Source organism: Sorghum bicolor, chromosome 2 (genome assembly GCF_000003195.3).
Source record: "Sorghum bicolor cultivar BTx623 chromosome 2, Sorghum_bicolor_NCBIv3, whole genome shotgun sequence".
Taxonomy (NCBI): Eukaryota; Viridiplantae; Streptophyta; class Magnoliopsida; order Poales; family Poaceae; genus Sorghum; species Sorghum bicolor.
This window is the reverse complement of record NC_012871.2, coordinates 73,359,206-73,383,180: the sequence shown is the minus strand read 5'-3', so window position 1 is coordinate 73,383,180 and position 23,975 is coordinate 73,359,206. Positions and strand designations below refer to the sequence as shown.

Genomic DNA, 23,975 nt, shown 5'->3' with positions numbered 1-23,975 from the left:
GGATGGGTGTTCCCTGCGTGGGTCCCTGTAAAGAAACGAGGCGGAGAATAGGATCTTGGAAAGATTGGTCCTGATCGTGGGAGAGATTACTTCAAGTGGGACGGAACAGCACGATGGAGATCCTAATTCGTTGAATGACTAGGAAGAAAAGGGAGTTGCTATATTATTTGTGCAACCATCTTAAAGTACAAGACAATTCACAACTTTTATAGTCTACAATGATAAAATTACATGTCGGAACAACAACAAAAATCAGACACCTTAAATAACTATAAAGAAGAAAGAAGTGGGCAAAAAAAGATAGCAAAAGTAGGGTAAGAGAATTCTACCACAGTGGCAGGTGTATCAACATTCAGAAAGGCAGGAGTATGTAACTATCTCACTCCAAATAGTTCAGGTTTCAGGAGAAACATTACAGAATAGCGCTACACCTACACTGAATTGCAAGACTTGAACAATTTCTTCATGTAGATTGTAGACCTAATAAGTTACCAAAAAATCATATAAACGTATTCCAATGTGCCCACTGTGTTTTTATACTGACAAATTAAATTACACTTTCACCAGCTGGCAAGCTTTAAACAAAAAAAAAGCTCTTTCCAAAGAAGACCAGGCAAAAAAACAGCTTATTACACCAATGTACAGCAATGTGAATGACAAAGTCCCAGGTGTCTAGGATCTCGTTTATCTCACGTCTGTGCCCGGGTCTTCCTGGATAGAACCGAGCCCATCAGAGGGAACAGCGATTTCTTCCTCTGCAACTTTTGGTTTGGAACAAAGCCCTCGTAGCTACTTCCCGACATATGTACCTTGGATTCCTGCTCCTTGTGATGTGGATCCTTCTGTTCAACAAATACTCTAGACGGACCATTCAAAGGATTCACCGCGCGTTTCGTGGATTCATGAGCTCTGCGGCGCTGCTCATGGTCAGCTCTCCATTTCCTCAGTTCCTGCTCCGCACCAAGTTTCCCTTCGTTCGCCCTCCCGGCTCTCTCCAATGCAATTTCAAGTTCTTCCTTCTTCTCATCCATTTCCTCGGATGTTTCCTTTAGTCTCTCCAGGCTCCTTGCTTCTGATTCCTTTGCCAACACTACCTGTGCCAATGCTTCTGCTACCTTCTCACTTGCCTGTTCTTCAGCTTCATGTGCTCTCTTGCTGAGTTCATAGTACTCGCTTAGAGGAAGCACCACTCGTCTCGGAGAATCCGTAGTGTCTCTTGCCTCTTTGCTTTCTTGCAAAGCTTGAACCGCCTCACGTGCTAGCCTCTCTGATGCTGCAGATGCTTCTGCTTCTTTCACAACAGCAGATAACCTGGTCTCTGCTGCAGCTGCAGCTGCCTTGGTTTGCTCGAATTCCTCCTTGGCCTTCCTCAGCTCCTCATGAGCTAAGTGAGCTGCTACCCTGGCTTCCTCAGCCTCCTGAGTCGCTTGCTGTAAAACCATGGGAAGCTCCACCACCTTTTCTTCGGCCTCTGCTTCCTTGGACCTCACAGATTCTATCTCTTGTTTCGTCCGATTGAGCTCAGCTTCTAGTGAAGAAACAGCAACGGATGCCATAGCCTCCCCCTGTTGCAACGCAACAAGTGAAGCTTTCTCATTGTCCAGTTCTGATCTGAGTGTCATGGCAGCAAATCTTAGCACGTTGGCCTCAGCCTTTGCCTTCTCAATGTCCGCTTTGACCTCCTGAAGTTCTTTCTGTTTCGATGCTAGAGCTTCCTTAACAGAGTTGCTAATGTGTTTAGAATCTTCAGACTCATGCTCCTTGGAAACTCCTTCAGCTTCTTCAGTCAGTTTCTTCACCATGTAGGCAGACAGCTCCGCTTTGAGGCTAAGCAACTTGTGCAAATTTGCATCAATATTCAGCTGCATATCACTATTGAACTTAAGATTACTGTCTAGTTGTTCCAGCTCCTCTTGCGCCTGATGCAACTCTTTCTCCCAGGCAATGCGATCCTGCTCTTTCGCCAATGCTGCACCGATCCTGCGTTCCTCTGCTTCATGATGTGCAGCATGGGCCAACTCAAGAGACCCTTTAGACGCAATCAATTCTAATGTCAGTTCCTCCACTCTCTTCTCAATCTCCTTCCCTGCAGATATGACCTCTTCTGCTCTTTTGATTGCTGTGTCTCTTTCATCTATCAGGGCAGCATACTGTTCATGTACTGACTTCAACTCCTCTTTTACTGACTTAAGTTCAGCAACAGCCTTTTTGTGCCTTTCTTTGGCGACTTCCATTTGTGTCCTGGCTATCGCACTGGCTTCATCAGCTACTCCGTGCTCAATCTCTTGTGCCCTGAGTTGTGCAAGCTCAGAGTCCTGCTTTGCCTGAGCTTCTTCAACCTGTACTTTCTCCAGGTGATGCTTCAGCTCCTCAATAAGCCTCTTGGTGTGCTCTAGCTCATTCACAACTTGAGATTTAGCCGCCTCAGCAGCTTCTAGTTCCTCCTTGCAAAGTGGAATTTCTGTTCGAATCTTTTCTAGTTCAGGTTGTATGAGCTTGTGTCTCTGCATGCAGGAAAGAAAATCCTTTTTAAGTGATCTACTATTCTACTGTATGGTAAAAAAATTTGACTATGTAAAAGAAAATTTCAGTTCCGTAACTAAAGCTCTGTGATCTATATGTGGTGTTAATTTATCAAGAACTACCTCGATCATCTGAGCTTTGTGAGCTTTCCAATCAACAATTCCTCCAAACTTGGTGACAGCTTCTCTAACAGACTCAAAGGGTGCAGCAGTGTCAATAAGTCCTCTGTATGGACTTTCAGGTGTTGTTTCTGAATCTTGTTTCATTTTCAACTTTGTGTGCGTATCAGTCTGATGGTGTGTCTCATCTTCTTTAGCTTTCATTTCATCGCTTAGCATAGTTCCAGCACCATTTGAAACATTTACAGGCCCACCATTCACTTCACTTGCGTCTACTGAAGAAGGATAATCTGCCTTATCATTTGTTGAGCTTATGTATACCTCAGCTGGTCCTGAATTAGACAGCATTTCAGGATCTGTATCTGAAGGCACATTTGATTCTGCAATGTCTTCTGTTAGATCAGGAAGCCTCATTTCTAGGACCTGTAAAGATGAATCCATACTATCAGCAGAAACTATATGCAGAGTAGAGTTTTCAGTTTCTGCTTGTGCTGACATCACCTCATGTCCGCTTGGTCCCTCATGATCACTATGTCCAGGAACTTCCTTGGCTGCAGGAGTAGTTGGTAAATCCACTGAAATTTCTGATCTTCCTGTTGGAGATGAAGATTTATTTGCAGACGAGTCTTTTGAGTCACTCTCTTCAGTGGCATACGTCGATTCCATTCCTTAGCCTTTTCCAGGCCGCAATTGGTTTGCTCCTACACATTATTTTGCAAACAAAATGAAAATCAGGTAAAAAAAACACATGATAGTAGCACATATCCAAGTACTTAAAGGTTGCAGGATGTACAGTCTTACGTGTCATGGTCTTATCATTACTTCATGAGAAGTAGCATTTTCATTACAGACTTTTGAGTGGATTAAAATTAAATTTTCTGGAAACTGTTAGTGTTTGCCAGAATTTTAATTCAGAGCCAGTTCTATCAATGTCATCAGTGGTGCATAAACAACACAATTGTGCTAAATAAGAAAAGCACTCATCCTAACTGGACATGCAGTGCCACGTCAGCCTGTAAAGGAGAACTCTATTGAATCCACTCTTGCATGCAGTAATCATTGCCGCACCTGACATTGGATCAACTTTGCGTCTGCAATTATTCAGCTACTACTATTGCAGCGAATATTTATCTTTGCATTACCTAATTCATCTTTCCTAACAAACAAAAGCACATATCCAGACAAAACCTAACCATTTTCCTAACACCAAACAAGCTAAAAGTGGAACGAAAATGCAGTACCGGGCCAGGGTGACCCATCAACACCATTATTCTTACTTGCCAGCAATAATGTGCGAAGTCTCCAAATAGTTCGAACTATGTTAGACTATATCTGAACTGAATATTTGTCATGCATTGAAATATGTCATCCGTAGAAGTCCGGAGCTATATTGTAAGTTTGTGGCCTGTAAGTTTCTGGATAAAGATTATACACGTGTATCCAAGAAACAATACAAAATTACTGAGGGACCACCATATCTCTAACAAACAAGATGAAACATTAAACATGTGTGTTACTGAATTGGTTAATCAAAAGAGTTATCTGTGAGAAGGGCGGAGACCTTCTCAAGTTCTCATCGTCTTCTTCCACGAAAACATCATGAAAGCGGAAACTTTTGTCCTCGCCATAGACAAGTTCACAAATTCATAGCACCTATGACTATGAACAATCGAACCAAGTACTCCCCATACATGAATACGAACTGAACTACACCGTCCACGAGTATAGATAGTCTCTGTTCAGAACTAGAAGCGAGGAACCTCGCTGCAATTCTCGATCCCTAAGAGAAGAACGCAGTCAACCTGAACCAAAACGAAACGCAAACGGCAACGGGAACGGAAACAGAAACAGAGAGGCGATTCCTACCAGTTTTCATCCAATCCAAACAAGAGGAAGAAACACCCGCGTACAGCAGACATAGAAGGCGAAACTAAAAGACACTCGCGGATTGCAGCGGGAGGGACAAGGCGAAACTCACCTCGATGGCGCGGAGGAACTTCCGTGCGGGCGAAGCGAGCGAGCGCCTCCTTTTGCGCCGATTTGGATCTCCGCTCTTCGTGCTCGCGATTGATTTTTTTTCCTTCCTTTTTTGCTGTTTATTCTGAGGGGAGGCAGGAGGCTGGGGGGCGTACGTGTGTATGCTGCTCGGTTTGTCTGGCTCACGACTCCGCTGGTCGGCTGGACACATGTGATTAGTGAGAGAAGTGAATTGGACTGCTTTTGCAGAATCGGCCTCCATCTCTACAGAAATTACACGGCTGATCTTTATCTTTACTTTCTCCGTTTCACATTGAGAGCATGTTTGGATGCAAAGGTGGCCTTGTTTAGTTGCAAAATATTTTGCAAAATGTGAATAGTATCAATTTCGTTTGTATTTGATAAATATTGTCCAATCACGGACTAACTAGACTCAAAAGATTCGTCTCGTCAATTTCGACCAAACTGTGTAATTAGTTTTTATTTTCGTCTATATTTAATACTTCATGCATACGTCTAAAGATTCGATGTGACGGGGAATCTGAAAATTTTGCAAAATTTTCTGGGAACTAAACAAGGCCTAAGCTATGCCTTGTTTAGATGTGAAAACTTTTTTGGATTTCGCTACTGTAGCACTTTCGTTCAAATATTGTCCAATCAAAGAGTAACTAGCGTCAAAAGATTTGTCTCACGATTTACAGGTAAACTATGTATTTAGTTTTTGTTTTTATCTATATTTAATACTTCATGCATGTGCCGTAAGATTCGATGTGACGGAGAATCTTGAAAATTTTTTGGTTTTTGGGGCGAACTAAACAAGGCCTAATTTTTAGCCATAGTCCTTCTAAACTGTGGTTAATAAGTGGATTATTTTTTTAGTCAAGCCGTTATTATAGTAAACTTCAGTTAATTTAGGCTATTTTTTAGACCTCCAAATGAATTCTACAGCTTCTATAAGTGACCTAAGTCAAACTATTTTAAGTTTAATCATATTTATCGAAAAGATTACAAATATTTATGACGTGAAACTAATATCATGATAGGAAAATTATTTTCTACTCTCAGGTGTAGTTACTCCGATATGTATATATCTATATTTAGGGCGTATAAATAGATGAAGTATATGATCATATTAAATCATCTAAAGAGAGTATGTTAAAATAAGTATATCAACATACTTAAACTTATAAATGAGTGTGCATCCATACGCAGCGTGATTATATTAAAGATAGGAGTAACTAAACCTAGGAACAGAAAAAAAAACACATATTAAACTATACTTTTTGATGTTACATATACTGTTACTTTGTAAAGTTAATTAAATTTATGTTACTTTGCTTTAGGGTGTTTTAGAAATCGATTTTTTTGGACCGGTGGAGTAGTTTCTTTCTCTTAAAGGAAGGACTATAGGAACTCTTTTAGCGAGGAAAAGATATTCCTTTGTTAGAGCTAGTTACGACGTAGTACTCCCTCTAAAATTTTCGAATAAATTAAGAGATAACACAAAAGCTACAAGTAACTTCATTTTATTTCTTAATCAGATGCTACCATCAACGCAATTAATGACGATTGATTGATAAATGAAAAGTATTTAATACAAAATTAGTTTATCCTCTAGAAAATGCATTATATTTCAGGACAAAATTTAAATGCATTGTATTACAGGATGGAGGGAGTAGTGTGGTTACTTATTCTGTTTTGTCAAGCAACATTTATGATTTTTTTATTGGGAGTTCTATATTCTACTCGTGAACATTAATTCAAATACTAGAGTAAAATAGTATATATATATTCATGAATTTTTTCTCAAAGAGAAAAGGCAAATTTGTTGCTGCTCCAAATGAAACGATATTTTAGCACGGTGGTGTTTGGACATATAGTTTTCTTTTTTTTTTGAAACGGAGTAAGTAAAATGACAGCACCTGCCTTGTCAAAAGTCAAAACATTTGTATCCATAAGGGCAGTCTCAATGTGATTTTATGAGAGTTTTATGGACATTCAATATACTTATGTGGCATCATATTAGGCCTTATTTAGTTCCCAAAAAATTTTGCAAAATTTTTCAGATTCCCCGTCACATCGAATCTTTAAACGCATGCATGGAGTATTAAATATAGACGAAAATAAAAACTAATTGTACAATTTGGTCGAAATTGACGAGACGAATCTTTTGACCCTAGTTAGTCCATGATTGGATAATATTTGTTAAATACAAATGAAAGTGTCACTATTCATATTTTGCAACAAATTTTGAAAGTAAACAAGGCTTTAATGAAGTGAGAGATGATAAGAGTTTTATGGGAGCAGAAAGTTGACGTCTCAAAATCCACATATTACGAGGCGCAAAATGGAAAGCTTCCAGTTCCAGCAGATTAACGATCGGCTAGATTTGATTCATTCCTGTCCAGTACCTCTCACGCCAGTCCAAACCCCGTCCACTAATTTGATTAATTCCTCCCCAAAGCGGCGGGTTGGTTTGTGGAGTGGACGAAGGAAAGCACAGGATTCCATTCCAGCTGCGAGGACCCGCGACAGCGAGTCGGCGGCCCATCCTGCCGTCCACTCCGGCTAAGGCCACGAAACGGACGGCGCGCGTGGGGGCGGCTGCGACCGGGACGTTTTTGGGGGCGTGTAGCCCGGCCCCGGTGGACTTTCCGTGGTGACGCTTGTACGCAAGCGCGCGTTGGCGTCCGTCCCCTCCTTGCTTTGTGCTCCGGGTACGCAGGCAAAACGTACCCATTGTACGTGTACGTGTATCGTGTACTTCTACTCCGTATCTCTTGAGGATTTTTGATACTCTGCTGCTTTAACTACGAGAGGTGTGCTAGGTAGTGCGTGCAGAATAATGAACAGATGTACTAGTCCTTGGCCGCAGGGGTTTTGTTGGTCTGGCCTGGTGAACGGGCATCCCGGGTACAAGACGTGCGTGATCTGCTAGGTGTGTGATCCATTTGAAGCCTGTAGTGAATGCCTCACCTAAGCCACCGCATACGTGGGAATGTCAAGTTATGGCCGGATCCAGACGTCTCGCCGGAACATTAGGATCTCAGACGGTATAAGTACAACCTTCGCCCTCGAGAATTCCACGTACTATGCTACAAAGATCCACTTTTTGCTGGACCTCGATTGTTCGTCGGGCAGCAGCGCTGCAGTGGCGCGCGCAGCACCTGCTTTTCGCCAGCGTGAATGGGGTTCTGGGCCGCAGACAGCGTCATTAGCCGCCAGTAAAAACATGTTCCCGTCCCCAGCCAAAAAAAAAGGACTCGCAGGAGAGCAGAACAGAACGAGCCAAATAATTGCGTGGCAACAGCGACGCGGCACGGGAGCGGGGACGTGGTGGACGCAGACGGAACTGGCGCGGCGCGGCCTCTCGACGACACGGACGCGAGCCGACGACGGGTGGCCACCGCGGTGTCCGCGTGCTCCTGCCCCGAGCCCGCCGGGCCACCACCGCCCCTGTCGGGGTCCCGGGCTCCCGGCCTCTCCTGTGCCGTGCGTGCGTAGAAGCGACAGTGCCTTTTCAGAGTCTGGAAGCGGGAGGGCTCGGCTTCCCACTCCGACACCGCGGCAGGAAAAGAAGCGGAATGGAGTCTGTAGCCGCTTGGCCGTTGGTGTTTGGCGTGGCTGCCTGTCCTCGCCTCGCCTCGCCGGGCCTCTTGTTTCTCCCGGTCCTGGCGCTGGCGGTCGGCAGATCTGGTGGCCCGCCCGGCCACGCTGCGAAAGCGGCCCAACGGACATGCATTGGCGGGGCAGGCTACGGTAGGCGCGGACAGTGCCGTTGTTGTGTTGACTGTTGAGCCGCGCGCACCTCTCGCCTTCCGATTCATCGCTCATTGGCAGTGACTAGTGAGCCCAGTGACCGTTGCGAGTTTAAACGTTTAATAAGCACTCAGATCAATCAGTGCTGCCCTCCTGAAACGATTGATCTGTGAGGGCACTCACAATGCAGACTATATCATAGAGTCTAAAGTTATTTATTACCTCGAACAATGTGGACTTAGAGTCTAAATAAGACTTGGAGTCTTATTTTTTCTACCTCTTTCTTCAATAAATATGCTGCCACATCAGCAAAATATCATAAATAATACGTAATTAATTGTCTTGGATGATCCTCAACCGACAACAAATCCAGAGCAGTATGGATTGTGAGTACCCTGACGCAGCCTGTCCTCTTCTCACGGTTGACTACAAATCCAGAGCAGTATGGATGATCCTCAACCGACAACAGGATACCTCAGGTTAGTTGGGGAGTCGATCGACAGACCGTAGCTACCACTACCATACCAGCTAACTGAACAGCCAGGCAACCAGCACCGTCCTGGACACCGCGCAAACTGATGACATCTTTAGCGTTCTGAAAAACGTGGTCCAGCATCACACCATAGCTTTTTTTTTTTTTACTCGACAAGCATAGTTTCAGCCTACACCCACAGAGCTGATCTGCTACAACAATTTATTTTATTGGTAATGGTCGGCAGGACCCCTGCCGAACTTGTATTGATATAGAGCAGGAATGCTACCACAAACACGAACCATTTCGATTTCACTTGGCTTCATTGCTCATATCTGCATCCACACGATAGATGGCAGAGCCGAATATCTGGTGCATATATTTTTCTCCCCCACGTTAAAACCGAACTTCATTACCAGATAGCAACGACATTGCAGAGTTTTATATGTTCGCACAAGCCACAAAACTTCCACACTTCTGAACAGAGTTCAGAAAGCTGGACAAACTTCAACCCACCTGGCCACCTCCCACCAGCAAAAACGACTAGCTATTGAACTATAACAGAAATCTGGTGCATATATATTACTCTAGTTACCATACTTAAGTAGGCACAGCAAGAATTAAAAAAAAGGATAAACATAAGCAGATCACAACATTATTGTTCATAGTAATTACACCAGTCACACCCCTTGTGGTCATAAACCAACTGACGGTGTCAGGACTCACATAAGATACACCTAGTAGCCATAGCTAGTCCTCCTCATCATCCTGATGAACTCATCAAAGTCTATCTCACCGTCACCTGTGACAAACAAGAAATCAAGTTAAATTACAGCTAGTTTAACTTGAAGTTGATGGTCTTTGAAGTTTGCAAAAAGAAATAAAGATGACAGAGCACAGCAAACCATTTCTATCTGCCTCTTGCACCATGTCTTGGATCTCATCGAGGGTGAGATTTACACCCAACTCTTTGGCAATCCTCTGGATATCAATGTTAGAAATCTTTCCCTGCGTGGACAATAAAACATACTTTAAGAGCTATTATAGCATTGTCTGAGGGATTACTCATGTTTAGAATATGGCACAGTTGCAAAGAAGTATTTTGTGTTCTTATCTCAGCCAATTCCATTAAGCTCAAGGGGAGACATACTAACATTTTGCTCTCAGAACACTAGGAGGGAGAGGATTGAAAATTGTGTAAGCATCCGTTATTCATCATCTTTAAGTTATGAAAACCACTTGGGTGATTGTTGACTAGAGTTGAAAAGATAATTGACATGATTGGAAAGATAAGGCAAGCAAAATTGTAGCCCAGTACAATCATAGAGGTTTGCATGTATGAAAGAGAAGGCGGATGATGCTTTACATTTCCATCTTGGTCAATAATGCGGAATGCTTTTGTAAGCTCCTCTTTACTATCCCTTTCTCCGATTTTGGCAGTCATCATGTGCTCAAACTCCTCATAGTCGATTGCTCCACTGCCATCTTTGTCAACATCAGCAATCATTTGCCTAATTTGCTGCATTAACCAGAAGGCGAGTAGTGTTATTTCAAGGAACTTTCCACAGCACATGGATGTGGTTCCATACTTGCATGGGCTCAAACACAGAAAAGAAAATATGAAATAATATTGTGGCTCTTATTTTCGCGAGGGGCATAATATATCATGGACAGGACAAACTCATCTCATCAGCAAACTAACTGCTAAAGAAATATGAAAGATAGCGACGCTAAAAGATATGCTCAAAAAGAAACAGTCACTGCAACAGGAAAAGAAGGAAATGCTCAGCGCAAGATTATCAGCAGGAACTCTCTCACCACTTAACATTGTGCTCATTCTAGCTCTAGGACTGCTTATGCAAGATTGCAATATCAATTCGCCTAACATAAATGGAAGAGCTATAGCATTCTTTGTCGTAGGATTGCCAAGGAACAAAACAACGGAAATACACTTTTCTAGAGAATGGAAATGCGCTCTAAAACAAATGATTTGCAAATAGGACGAATAATACCTCTTCAGTCATCTCAAATCCCAAGGCTCTGTACACAAAATAAATAATTTCAGAGGCCTAGTTGCAGCTTGGCTGTTAAAATGAGAATGGTTATGCCAGCCTTACCTCATGGCAACATTGAGCTCTTTTGCATCAATGGTTCCTGTGAGATAAGTATGTTAGTAAGATATCAACAGTTCCAACACGACGAAAGCAATAGTGTAGTTGAAAAAATGGAACTGGCGATCATCCAAAGGAAATTGTCAGTACCAGAGTTATCTGTATCAAACAGATCAAAGGCTTCCTTTATTTCCTGCCTCTTCTGCTGCGTCAGGCCATGAGGGCGAGCCCTAGGCCTCTCCCTCCTGGTCTGCCCCTTGACAGTAGACTACAAATTTCACATGCCACAAGTGAGATCAACGATCAAGTCATCACAAGAATACTAGAATCCACAATTTGAGACAATTCAACCTAGTATAAAAACAAAACTGAACCTAATAGATGACATGCTGCAACTAGGAGGCGGATCTAGTAGTGGACATAGGTGCACGTATGCACCGATAAACTTTTTGCAAAAAAATAAAAAAAAATCGAAGCTAGCGGCCTGTAATTGTGTCAGATCTGAATACAAACAGCTTACATTAGGTTATGGGGAGCTCGGTTTCACACAGCGGGAAGGGAGTGGAAGGGGCGGCCGTACCTGGTTGAAACTCATCGCCGGCGATGATCTCCACGAAGACCTGGCGTAGGGTGGCGCCGCTCGCCCAGTCGTCGCCGGCTAGAGAGAGCGCGCGGGCGCGCGAGGGAGAGAGTTGGGAGTTAGGACCGCGTGAACGGGAGAGGCGGGATGGGGTGACGCGTGAAGTGGGGAACGGAGGTCGGACCGTCGGAGGAGGGTTGAACGCAAATGAACTGACAAGGGGTTGCTGCTGCTTGCTCACCTCGGCCTTCAAAGTAGAAAAGGGCTATTGTAGGCCTTGGCAGGCTTAATTAAGCCCAACTAAAACAAAAAAGAACGTTGTGCAAAAAATTCAAGCCTGTTGCAATCAGGATCCTGCTAATAGTGCTATTAGAATTTAGGTCAATATTTAGCTATTTTTTCCATCTTGCAGCTGTACTTGCTGTGGTGAAGACTACACGCACACACTTTGGTGGACTCCATATCCCTGTTCGGCTGGCTGTAAAAACGACTAATGCCAATATTAATTTTGATTTACTGTGAGAGAAAAACAAACATATTAACATTCTTCTCCAAAGAAAGCTCCATGCGTAACACATTATCAGAATTGATAAAGGGAATAGACTCCTGGTCCCTGAACCCCTTTCTGTTTGCAAGAAATCTGGGTCCTCTAGCAGGCAGGAGTCAACCATCAAAAGTTAAGGCTGTGTTTAGTTCCGTAAATTTTTTTAGTTCTGGTACGGTAGCATTTTCGTTTTTATTTGAAAATATTGTTTAATCATGGACTAAATAGATTGTACAATTTTGGATTTCGATACTGTAGTATTTTCGTTTTTATTTGACAAATATTATCTAATTATGGACTAACTAGGCTCAAAAGATTTATCTCTTATTTACAAGCAAACTGTGCAATTAGTTTTTGTTTTCGTCTATATTTAATACTCTATACATGTGCCACAAAATTCGATGTGACAGAGAATCTTGAAAAATTTTTCGTTTTGGGGGTAAAGTAAACAAGGAATATATTTAGTGTTTCATGTGTGTGCCATAAGATTCGATGTGACGGATATCTTGAAAAGTTTTTGGTTTTTTTAGGTCAATTAAACAAGGCCTAAGACAGTTTGCTCAGCTACTGGCAGAGCTAGAAATACGAATTTTTCTCTGTTAGAGGGCCAGCAGTCCAAATATTATCAAAATTTGGTTGAATTTAAAAACAAGGGAAAGGTTGCCCAAGCGAGTGAGGTTAACATTTTTAGATAAGGGAACAAAGGCGAGTGAGGCAAACTTGGAGACCGAAATGCGTTCGAAATTCTGATATGAATAGTAAAGCAAAATGTAGATATAAAGTTAGCGAAAATATGAAAGCACTTTACAGGTTACAGCAGCAAACACAGAACAAAAGGAAATTTTATTTTCGTATCAGGGTCACTCAGAAACACAACAAAACCATCAACTGCCTCGAATCAATCTAGGCTAAATTGAACGAACTATTTTGACTTCCAAACCAGAATAAAGGGTAATCTTACAAACTTGCACTGCTTGACTCTCTCTGTGTGTGATTCAGTTACTACCATGTGAGTGTGTTAGTCACCTCCAGAGAACACTCCGTGGACATTGCATTATCCTTTTGGTCCATGATCCTTGCAGTTGCCAGAGGGAGGCCCAGCTTCAACATCAAGTAATCCAGCATGCACTTTTGATGATGCAGTGCAGTTATTGCTATTTTTATCACTCGCATCAAGGCAGCCCACCTGATGGGCCTCTGCCTTCACAACCAGAACCACCTATTGACATTGTGATGTGAAGTAAGAATGTTTTCATAAAACATAGAACAGCGGCAGAACACAACTAAAAGGTACACTACACATATATGGTCAATTACCTGATGATCCCTAGTACCATCAGCAGATTTCAGTCGCTTTCGGTTGCATCCTGGTCTTGATTCTCCAGTCCCTTGGGTCTCCTCATCAAAATTCTGATCCGACCCCTCTGAGTAAATGCACGAGTAGTTCTCTTGTAAAAATCTGGCCATGCCACTCAAGTAAATGAACTTAATACCTTTAAATATTTTGTATTCATAGTCTGGATATGAAGAAACACATGGCATAATTCCCAAGGTGCACTTCTACTGGTCAGATCTCAGAAAGATAAGAAAACAAGACACTGAGCAAAAGATTATGCCTTTTTTTCCCAACCGACATATTCAACAATGTTAATAGCTTATACTAGAAACAAAATCAGGCAGACAGCCAGCGAAAATCTTTTTTCTTAATAAAAAGCAGATTTGGGGAAATCAATTGTTGATTTGTTTTGCAATAATCTCATAGAAGAGAATCAAAATTTGGAAATAGTTTTCTTCCTTTTTGGAGTAACTCAGATCGATATGCAACAGCATTTGCAAAAGGGATTTGGGGAAATCAATTGTTGCTTTGTTTTGCAATAATCTCATAGAAGACAATCAAAATTTGGAAATAGTTTTCTTCCTTTTTGGAGTAAGGACAGATCGATATGCAACAGCATTTGCAAAAGGACATCCAATAGATACCCCCCTACCTGCGCTTCTGGAAGGTGAATGTCTGTGTTTGCCAACATAGCACGTGGAAGCTTGTCCTGGGCTTGCTGCCCTTGCATGGGAAGTGGCTTCTTCCACAGGCTCAGTGGTTGATGCATTATCTTCCATGGAACGAACTTTTTCATCTTGCTGATTTCCACAACAGGAAGGTGACTCAACATTCTCAGCCTTTATGCAGGACTTGACTTTGTCACCCTCAACTATGGCACAACATCCCTGCTGCATCATACAAAAATATATGTTACAGCTGCTTCCTTCCATTTTCTGTCAATTAATGAGGGAATCCTTTGCCTATACCTGATCAGCTGTAGTGTATTTAACAATTTCCTTAGATGATATCATACGCCTACAATATCTTGGAGAGCGATTGAACAGTCCCTTAAAACTGCAACCACTTTCATGTAATTGGCGCACAAATGTTTCTTCCAATAATTGAAGATAAAGCATGTGCTTTTCATCTGTCCATCCAGTAGATGAGCATACCACGAGAACATCCTGGGACATGAATGGAAGAACTTCATGATAGGTCCTCCAAAAGAAATGACGAGTACAAAATTCAAATGTTGATATGAGTATTTGTGGTCTTGGACTCTTGGTCTCTAAGTGACATGATAGAAATATGGGAATACTGCTCAAGCATTGCAAGGGCACATTCAGAAGGAAAATGGCATTAAAAAGAACAAAAAGAGCTAAATAATCAACTACTCCATGAAATTCGCAAGTACAACTCAAATGAATTACCCTTTTGTCCATGTCTACTTGGCCCCTCAAATGAAAGTTCATGAGAGTTAGCACTAAAAAATATTCTGCACATCACATCAGTCATGTTACAGCAACTTAACTGAATGATTCAGGTTGCAGAATACAATTGTTTAAAGAAACTGTCTTCTGACAGTATGGAATGATCAAGTATCACACAAGACTCATGGCGCAGCCTTGATACTATGGTGACTTAGCACCCATTTCTATCAGTTAATATACTGCATGAAAACCTCACACATCTAGAACAATGCAGAAGGAAAACAAAATCCAAGTGATGTCGAAACCAACAGTCATTTGCAATAGCTGGTTTTGCAAACAAGTAAATGGCATCCTTAGGTTGCACAACCGATATCAAAGCAAACCATTGTGAGTATCATATCCTTCCAGATGCTCATGGCCATGATATGACCATATGAATCATATGAAGATATCGTGTGTCACCTTGAATCCCACGCCAAAAAAACACACTGAAATAACCAATTACAATTGTGACAACAATACCAAGTTGTTGTTTGGATCTCATAATTATAAATCAGTTTTTAGAAAATATGTATTACCATCAATTTTAGATAAACCTGTTTTAAGTAGGTATTCTGTTATTGTTGATGTATATATTACTGTGTTTGGATCGCAATTACTTTCACGGGGTCTTCTTTGGAATCAAATAACAAAGACACATATTTGATCGCCAGGCAAACTGATCATTCCCATCAAAGCTAGTTGGTCCAGAAACCAACGGAGATGTGAGATTTATGGCCAGAGAAACGTGCTTAGCTTATGACAGTTTTTATAAAAACGTCTAGGAATAGATTTTGGTAAAACTCGGTATTCTGAGTTTACTGGAAACTGTTTTTACTTATCTCGAAGTTTGTTAGAGAAAACAAACAGGTATTTCTGGGTAACGAACTAAAACGGGTTTTAAGGGTTCTAGTATTCACAAAAATTAAGATCCAAACAACCCCTAAAAGATTGAACCCAGGAGAGCTGAATAATCAACCTGTCCCCAAAACTCCAAAGTACAACTTAACTGAATTACCCTTTTGTAACTGAATTGTCCTTTTTGTCCATGTGTACTTGTCCCCACAAACGAAAGGTCAGCAAAGGTATCGCTAAAAATTATTTTGCACATCACATCAGTCAACTTAAAGCAACTTAACAGAACGATTCAGATTACTGATTACAATTGTTCAAGGAAATTGTCTTTTAATAGCATGGAATGCTCAAGTATCACAATAAGGACTTGTGGTTCAACCTTGATACTTTGGTTACTTAGCACCCACTTCTCTCGTTTAATGTTCATGAAAGCCTCACACAATCTCTGAGCAATGTAGAAGAAGAACATAATCCAAAGTAATGTCAAAACCGGCAGCCATACACGGGAACTGGCTTTCCCACCAAGTCAATAGAAACAGCTATCCAAGCAAACTATGAGCTGCATATCATTCAGATGCTCAAGCCATGGCCACTTGAATCATATAAAAATTTCATGTATCCCCATGAATCCCGCATATAACCCAAAAAAAACATATGTTGTACAACGGCCTCCTGAAAGAAACCGTGATTCTTCTACTCCTCCGTTTTGTGCTCGGCAATACTAACAGCCAACAGAGAGGTACCAAAAATCTAAACTAGGAGCTCCAACAACCTCTTCTTTTTAACCCAAAATCGAACGTCTGCTCGGATTTCTTAGCAAACCCAGGTCGCTCAGCAGATCACCCAAACAAACATCTAAAACAACTCGGCGCCACAACTGCAGACCAACCAAACGAGTCCGCGGTCAAACCAAACGCGCTGGGGGAAAAGGATTACCGGCAGGCGCACGAGGTCTCGCAGATCGGGCGCCCCCTCCTCCATCATCTCCGGCCTTCCGCTCCGGTCGGTCGGTCGTCCACACCCCGGCGCCACCGAGACACAAAAACCGTCACCTGCAAATGCACCACCTCCACATCAAAGCCTCCGCATCAGCGCCTCCACGGCCACGAGCGCGGCAAACATCACAAACGCAGCAGCACGAAGAGACTAGAGCTGTGGTCTGTGGACGACAAGGGACGAGGCGGGGGAGGGGAGGATTCGAGAGCCCTACCGTCCGCGACGCAGCCCCTCTCGCGTGGGCGTGGGCGTGGGCGTGGCGCGGCTCCTTCGTTCGGAGCGACGGAAACGGAGCGGAGCGGGTGAAAACGGTGGACCGGTCGAGTCGAACCCGAGCGGGGGGAAGGTGGGGAAGGGACAGGCACAGGCCGCGCTTTTTATCCGGCTTCCCTCCGCCGTGGCATCGCTTTTCCACGTGGGCTGGGCTGGCCGGCGCGGGCGCGCTGCCGCCCTGCCGGTGGACGCTTTGTGAGAAATATCTCGGAGATGGCGTGCGGCGGCCCGAGGGATCCTCTCTGCACGCCTTCCTTCCTTGCTTTCCTACTCCCAACTCCCTCCCCAATCCCCATGGGGCCATGCCATGGAAATGGCATCACGATATTCTTTTGCCCTGATGCAGTGATGGATGATCCCGGCGGCGGTGACGTCGGACCGGACTGGGTTGTTGCGAGATATTTTTGGGGTCACGATGTCACGTTCCAGGCTAGACACCGGTACCATGCATATGCTGATATTTGTCAACAATAAGGTTTGACGCGTAGCTGTCGTGTGCCTAGGATTAGTGTGATGTAGTCGAAAATGTCTACTAAGGCCTTGTTTAGATGTATAAACTTTTAGAATTTTGACATTATAATATTTTTGTTTGTATTTGTTAAACAGTATTTAATAATAAACTAACTAGGCTTATAAAAATTTATCTCATGATTTATAGGCAAACTGAACAATTAGTTGTTTTTTCATCTATATTTAATATTTTATATATATGCCGCAAGATTTGATGTAACAGAAAATCTTATAAATTTTTAGAATTTTAAAGGAATCTAAACATGCCCATCTGTCGTTGTTTTTTTTTTTCTGGGGTCTCTGAGCCATCTATAAGCGTTAGGGTAATGGTAGTTTTAGATAGCGTTAGGCAACCGTAATACTACTCCAGATCACTGTATCGCATGATGAAAGATCAAAGATGGCAATCGTACGCATGAATCATGATCCCTCCTCCGTTCCACCGTCATCAATCATCAATCAATATACTAATGGTCCATTCCAGCTCTCAGCGCCAATGAGCGTCAGGGCAGGAGCAGGAACAGGAGCAGGACAGAAGATCTGGCAGGGGGAGGACGCTAGGGCATTGTTTAGTTGCCAAAACTGAAAAGTTTTCGGAACTGTAGCACTTTCGTTTGTTTGTGGTAAATATTGTTCAATCATAGACTAACTAGAGTCAAAAGATTCGTCTCGTGATTTACAGTCAAACTGTGTGATTAATTTTTATTTTCGTCTATATTTAATGCTTCATGCATGTGCCGCAAGATTCGATGTGACAGGGAATCTTAAAAACTTTTTGGATTTTGGGGTGAACTAAACAAGTCCTAGATATTTTTGCAATCGCAGGCGCGGGGAACTAAAAATATCCGTTGCCGCCGCGGCACTGACGAGGCTTCGCTGGTCTCTGCGATCCTGTCCAAGCGCTGACTTCATCCATCCCGCCCCGCGGCTTGGGATATTTTTTGAGCTTGAGCCCAAGCCAAACCGGCCCATACCTAAGGCCTTGTTTAGATTGAGAAAAATTTTGGATTTCGATACTGTAGCACTTTCGTTTGTTTGTGGCAAATATTATCCAATCATAGACTAACTAGGATCAAAAGATTCGTCTCGCGATTTACAGGTAAACTGTAGAATTAGTTTTTATTTTCGTCTATATTTAATGCTTCATGCATGTGTCGTAAGATTCGATGTGACAGGGAATCTTGAAAAATTTTGAGAACTAAACAAGGCCTAAACCTCGTAGTGGGCTGAGATCCAAACCAAACCAACACCAATCCAAAACATATATATATATATATATATATATATATATATATAAGTCAAATCCAAACCAAATTAGACCATGACTTCAATCATCCACACCAAACCATACCACTTATGCCCTAGACTACATCCATTAAAATACATTTTCAACCCGCCATTTCACTGGCACCTCATACTATTGTTTATATTTATAGCCATAAACAAAAGCAAAAAATAAATAGATAGAATAAAAAATCATTGTAAACTCTATTATTTACAGCCAAACCAGTTCAGCCCACTTTAATAGAGCCCAAACCAAACTGGCCCAACAGCTTTTTCAGCCTGTTTCAATCCAAACCAATACAGCCCAAAAATAAAACCAAACAAAAAAACCAATTTTAACGCAAACCATTTTCCGGGCGCCAACGACCTGGGTTGCGACCCGGAGAACAGACAACCGGATGGCGCGTTTCATTCGTCTGCATGTCCACAGCACCGTGGGCAAAGAGGCAAAGAAGAGCTGTTTCAGTAAAAAAAAAAAACATACTTCCTGTCCCATTAAAAATGATGATTTGGTTTGACCATTCATCTTATTCTAAAATTTTGTATAAAAATTAATTATTTTATTATGATTTATTTTATCGTTGGATATACTTTAATAATAATTTTGTTTATTTTATAATTTTCAGAAGAAATGAATAAGACAAATAATTAAATACAGTACTCAAAAGTAAAAAATGACACTTTTAATGGAAAGTCATAGATAAGAGCACATTTCATCCCTTCATGAGCAAAGCTCTTTTTTCAAATTGATTTGACATGTAGAAAATAATATCAATGTTTATTTCTTCTAATAAATTTATTTCACAACCAATCAGACAGTTGACAAGTGAGGCATGTACTCATTTTTGGATTGAGGAAGTATTGTACTCGGTACGCGCGGAGTACAGAGTTGAGTACGAATTATTTCACACTCGTGAGTCATGAGTTACGGCTGGTATTCCAACACTTTTTAGACATTGTTTGGATACTATTGAATTCAAGTCAATCCATATGTATTAGGATTGATTGAGGTAAAATCTAGTTAAGTTTCACCCCAACGTATGTGGATTGATATGAATCCAACTACATCCAGCATGGGCACTATCCTACCAGGGCATCAGTAAGAAGTTTTTTATATATTAAAACATTAAATTCATAAGGATAGAAATTCCAAATACATGGATAAAACCTTAACTGCTCCTAAGGAAAGCATCCTGAAAGTAGAGCAAATCAATATGATTTTGAGTAAGATCTCCGAAACCAAATCTCACAAGTCTTGAAAAACCTTTAAAGCCTTGTTTAGTTCACCCTAAAAACAAAAAAAAAATTAAAATTTCCCGTCACATCAAATCTTGCGGTACATGTATGGAGTATTAATATAGATGAAAACAAAAACTAATTGCACAGCTTACCTGTAAATCGCGAGACGAATATTTTAAAAGCCTAGTTACTCTATGATTGGACAATGTTTGTCAAATAAAAACAAAAGTGCTACAATGTCAAAATCCAGAAAAATTTTAGATCGCTGGACAATTGATGATAAAGATCTTCAAAGACATCATCTAAACAAGGCCTAAGATGTCCTATTGGGAACACTATCGCTGGACAATTGATGATAAAGATCTTCAAAGACATCATCGGACAATGGTGACAAAGACTCTTCAAAGGTCTTCCTCGTGCACTGGGGTGCTAGAGGTTGAATGTTGAGTCGAGTTGAGGATATGTTGTGAGCTTTATTAAACTCAAACAACAATGACATCTGCAGAGACAAAAATCGGAGTTGACATTGATGATTCAAATATGTATTGTACTCCACCCAACCACGATCAGCAAGCCTCGACGAAGCAGTAACGGCAAGAAGCTTTATGCTGTCACTGAACTGATATCTCCTAGAAAAAAATATTGTACATGGTAAATGTATGGAAGTATTCACTGGCTACATACATAGGTACATGAGTAGGAACGTAGGATGAAGCTGAATATATTATTTCATACGCGTGAGTCGTGACTGGCATTCCAACGTTTCTGGATAGTATACTGGTGGACCAAACACCTATCCCACCAGCAAGAAGCTTTCAGCTCACTTAACTGCTTTATTCGTTGACACCACGTTTGACACAAACTGGAATAGGAAAAACACCAGAAAATAGCATGAATGCCGTTCACTCTAGTGGTCTCCTTGAAGCCGCAAGTTCTTCCATCCGTTGTCGCATCTTGTACTGCAGCATTGTTGGAGCGCAGTCCAAAGGAGTTTCCCCTGCCCAACGTATTAATGATGTTAGCAATTCCAACAATAAAATGAAATAACTATTTGTACTTCAAAATTGGGCGCGTAATTGAATATATGATGGTGATAACTCAACAGAACTGAATTGAGCATCAAACTCAAGCTACTTTGCCATCTAGGTCATATATAATAGCTCCTCTTTTGCTTTACACTTACAGTGAACATTTTTGTTTGGGGGAAAATGAAAATTGGAATGACAGACTGAGAGGGTGTATGTTCAAAATAACTTCTGACAGCAATTTCAATTAACCAGGAACACTTGGATGTCAGCAATTTAGTGACTTATCACACAAATGGGCTTATAAGTTGTAAAATCCTAAAAGGAACCTACCTTGCCCATTTTTGCTCTCAACATTTGCGCCATGGTCCATGAGAATAAGAGCAATCTCCGTCTGGTTAAACAATGCAGCCTGCCGTTGATCACAGAGAGAAATAAATTACATGTAGATTTGTTTATTTGTTCTGGCAGATTCGAAATTTTTTGTTGTGCAAACTGCTCATGATAACATGAAAAAGGGTCCTTAAATACTATGGAGATCTATAGCATCTGCGCCTGGCAAACAAGTAAACAACTAAATCACAGAACAATTACTAATTTTCATCTGTGTTCCTTCAAATACTCTATTCAATTTTTTGAATATAATGCACATTCAGATTTCTATATGCTATCCTCATACATCATCAAGTGATGTGGTCCTAAATGTGAAAATATTTAGCTTGAACAATGTTGTATGATTAGAACATTATACACAAATAATCCAGTAAATCACACAAAGAAGCTTGAATAACTCAACCACAAGGATGACATCAAAAGAACTCATACCAAATGCAGCAAAGTAAATCCTTGTTTGTCACAGTAGTTGCAATCCACTCCCTGCCCGATGTTGAATGTAAGAATCAAGACAGCATTCCTTTTAAAAAAATCAAGATGACTAGATCAGACAAGAAAGAGAGATTGTACCTGTGTAAGAAGTTTCTTTACACCCTTAACATCCCCGCCTTTAATTGCTTCTCTGAGTCCCTGTAAGCAGTAAAGACTAGGTTACACAAAATCCTACTTCATGAAGCCAGAGAAGAAGGCACACAACGGAAAAAAAAACTACCTCCCCACTAACTTCATAGTCAGAAAGACCCTTATCATTGCTATCGTTGCTCATCAATCCAATATTTAAGAACGAGCTGCAAGAACAGACAGGGGGTGAGGTGGGGGTTGAGATGATAACTTCAAAGTTAGAACACTTGTTAACAGCACTTAACACAGACATTATCAATCTCCCTATTGCATATGTACAAGCAATAAAGCAGCAAAGCTAATGGCCAAAATATGGTTCCAATTCTTGCTTGGAAAATTTGGCCTGTACCATAAAGGGATAAACATATCCAACAAAAATGAGTAGATAGAGATAAGATATATGACCAAAATGTTATGGAACACCAAGACCAACCAACCTTGAGTTGTTACTGGAAGTAGCTGAAGCCTTCTGTTGGGTGTTAGCAGGCTTCTTTGGCTTTGGATTCGACTGTGTGGTTGAGGGAACGGTGCTGATATTCTGTTGCATAGGATCACTGGATTTAGGTTGGAAACCTCAACAAAGTGTAGATAAAAATGGATTGCCATCTACCTTTACAGGTGTAGGTGCAGGTTCTGGTTTTGGTGCTTCACAAATACACAAAGGCATCCCACATTTGCACTCAATAAGGGGTGTCGCGCTCTGAACTGTTGAGTTTTTCATAGGCGCCGAAGCATCCTCTTTACCCAAACTCAGCCCTGAAAAAGAGTCAGCTGCTCCGGAAATGCTACCAGCCGACACTGAATTACCAACGCGTCCTTGGCTGCAACATCACAGGACAATGCTAGTTAAATGCATACCCAAGCCAAACTGCTTCCTTCCAAAGTACTAAACATAAGTTGCTACAAGCACACAATCAGCGTACACCTCAATTTATTTAACTGATAAGAGGATGGCTACCTCGAAGATTTGTTGAAGCAATCGTAGCAGACTCTGACGTCAGTATATATCCCATACTGCGGGAGAGCCTGAAACAGGTTGAAGCTGAGGGTCAAACACTCTCAACCCAGTACCAAGGGCACTGCCAGTCTGCAAGAGCTAGGCCATGTACAATTTGATTTCACATTCGGTTCCTCACCATGTGGTACGAAGAATGCTCGTGACACAGCGTCCGTCCGCAGCTGCGGCAGTGATGCTGTTAGGGGGGGAAATAAAAGTCAGTCATGGTATCTTCAGTTCTTCCACAGCTGGAATCAGGCGGGGCCGATACACGCGTGCTCCGATTCGCAGCGAGAGAAGGGAGGAATTCACACCAGAACGAACGAGATCGGCTCAGCGATCAGAGATGTATAATATGGGGACTGGGGAGAGAAGGGGATCCGTACACGGCGACGGAAGGTGCCGAAGGTGCAGCGGCAGACGTCGCAGTGGGCGGACTCCTGGAAAGGCGGCGGCGTCTCCATGGCCCTTCCGCTCTAGCTGCCCGCAGCGGGATCTGGTCCGGAGCTCGCCTGCGGCCTGCCTCGCTTCGGCGATCTGCGGTGGTGGTGGAAGGCGACGGGGAGAGCCGGGTTGAGGAACTGCGAGACCGGGAGGGAGGGAACCGGGTTGGACCCCATCCACGTCTGAGGTACGTATAGTCAACCACGTATCTGCCGTCCGTGTGGGATCGGACGCCTCTCTACTTTGGCTCGCTTCCAGGGCCGTGTCTGTTGTGGGCAGCCGGTGCGACGGCCAGGGCCCACGGTGCTAAAAGGCCTATAAATATATATATAAATATATATATGTAATATATATAATATTTAGTATATATATTTATTTAATTTTTTAGAGGCTTATACAAACACTATAAAAATTCGTTAATTAATTTAAAAAAAATTTATTAATCAGCAGGTCATCCACATCCACC

The 23,975-nt window shown here is 42.0% G+C and overlaps 4 protein-coding genes across 6 annotated transcripts; all 4 read right to left on the bottom strand.

Annotated features, from left to right (window-relative positions):
* Positions 316-4,819, bottom strand: LOC110432529 (protein WEAK CHLOROPLAST MOVEMENT UNDER BLUE LIGHT 1-like). 2 transcript variants are annotated; one of them, XM_021453161.1, is made up of 4 exons: positions 4,621-4,819; positions 3,144-3,343; positions 2,646-3,065; positions 316-2,504 (listed from the first exon to the last, which is right to left on the bottom strand). In XM_021453161.1, exons 2-4 carry the CDS (start codon positions 3,306-3,308, stop codon positions 690-692), a joined length of 2,400 nt encoding a protein of 799 aa, XP_021308836.1. In that variant the 5' UTR covers positions 3,309-3,343; positions 4,621-4,819; the 3' UTR covers positions 316-689. The 2 variants fall into 2 exon arrangements, with proteins under 2 accessions (XP_021308836.1, XP_021308835.1); XM_021453160.1 differs by having other exon boundaries at positions 2,646-3,343.
* LOC110432182 (probable calcium-binding protein CML13) lies at positions 9,247-11,764 on the bottom strand. The gene is made up of 7 exons (XM_021452133.1): positions 11,542-11,764; positions 11,112-11,229; positions 10,968-11,004; positions 10,863-10,890; positions 10,217-10,369; positions 9,756-9,858; positions 9,247-9,652 (listed from the first exon to the last, which is right to left on the bottom strand). Exons 1-7 carry the CDS (start codon positions 11,554-11,556, stop codon positions 9,588-9,590), a joined length of 519 nt encoding a protein of 172 aa, XP_021307808.1. The 5' UTR covers positions 11,557-11,764; the 3' UTR covers positions 9,247-9,587.
* On the bottom strand, positions 12,845-17,136 carry LOC8079197. 2 transcript variants are annotated; one of them, XM_021452283.1, is made up of 6 exons: positions 16,938-17,136; positions 16,664-16,779; positions 14,390-14,587; positions 14,074-14,311; positions 13,403-13,509; positions 12,845-13,304 (listed from the first exon to the last, which is right to left on the bottom strand). In XM_021452283.1, the coding sequence occupies exons 2-6, from the start codon at positions 16,709-16,711 to the stop codon at positions 13,140-13,142; spliced, it is 756 nt and encodes a 251-aa protein (XP_021307958.1). In that variant the 5' UTR covers positions 16,712-16,779; positions 16,938-17,136; the 3' UTR covers positions 12,845-13,139. The 2 variants fall into 2 exon arrangements, with proteins under 2 accessions (XP_021307958.1, XP_021307959.1); XM_021452284.1 differs by having other exon boundaries at positions 14,074-14,308; positions 16,938-17,129.
* On the bottom strand, positions 20,632-23,675 carry LOC8060691 (ankyrin repeat domain-containing protein 54). The gene is made up of 10 exons (XM_002460979.2): positions 23,452-23,675; positions 23,205-23,261; positions 23,027-23,094; positions 22,679-22,889; positions 22,506-22,606; positions 22,160-22,235; positions 22,018-22,077; positions 21,880-21,930; positions 21,388-21,466; positions 20,632-21,026 (listed from the first exon to the last, which is right to left on the bottom strand). Exons 1-10 carry the CDS (start codon positions 23,527-23,529, stop codon positions 20,932-20,934), a joined length of 876 nt encoding a protein of 291 aa, XP_002461024.1. The 5' UTR covers positions 23,530-23,675; the 3' UTR covers positions 20,632-20,931.

Bases quoted from the DNA above. Each gene is read 5' to 3' on its own strand.
- LOC110432529 (XM_021453160.1), bottom strand. From the start codon at position 3,308: ATGGAATCGACGTATGCCACTGAAGAGAGTGACTCAAAAGACTCGTCT. The intron at 2,505-2,645 runs GTAGTTCTTGAT...TCCTGCATGCAG, and splicing joins ACAAAGCTCAGATGATCGAG to AGACACAAGCTCATACAACC.
- LOC8060691 (XM_002460979.2), bottom strand. From the start codon at position 23,529: ATGGAGACGCCGCCGCCTTTCCAGGAGTCCGCCCACTGCGACGTCTGC. The intron at 23,262-23,451 runs GTACGGATCCCC...CCCCCCTAACAG, and splicing joins TCGGCACCTTCCGTCGCCGT to CATCACTGCCGCAGCTGCGG. The intron at 21,467-21,879 runs GTATGAGTTCTT...GATCAACGGCAG, and splicing joins GATTTACTTTGCTGCATTTG to GCTGCATTGTTTAACCAGAC.
- LOC8079197 (XM_021452283.1), bottom strand. From the start codon at position 16,711: ATGATGGAGGAGGGGGCGCCCGATCTGCGAGACCTCGTGCGCCTGCCG. The intron at 14,588-16,663 runs GTAATCCTTTTC...TTCATGTCCCAG, and splicing joins GAGACCTCGTGCGCCTGCCG to GATGTTCTCGTGGTATGCTC. The intron at 13,305-13,402 runs GTAATTGACCAT...CAATGTCAATAG, and splicing joins ATGGTACTAGGGATCATCAG to GTGGTTCTGGTTGTGAAGGC.
- LOC110432182 (XM_021452133.1), bottom strand. The intron at 10,370-10,862 runs GTATTATTCGTC...TGGTTAATGCAG, and splicing joins GATTTGAGATGACTGAAGAG to CAAATTAGGCAAATGATTGC. The intron at 9,859-10,216 runs GTAAAGCATCAT...TTGTCCACGCAG, and splicing joins TTATTGACCAAGATGGAAAT to GGAAAGATTTCTAACATTGA.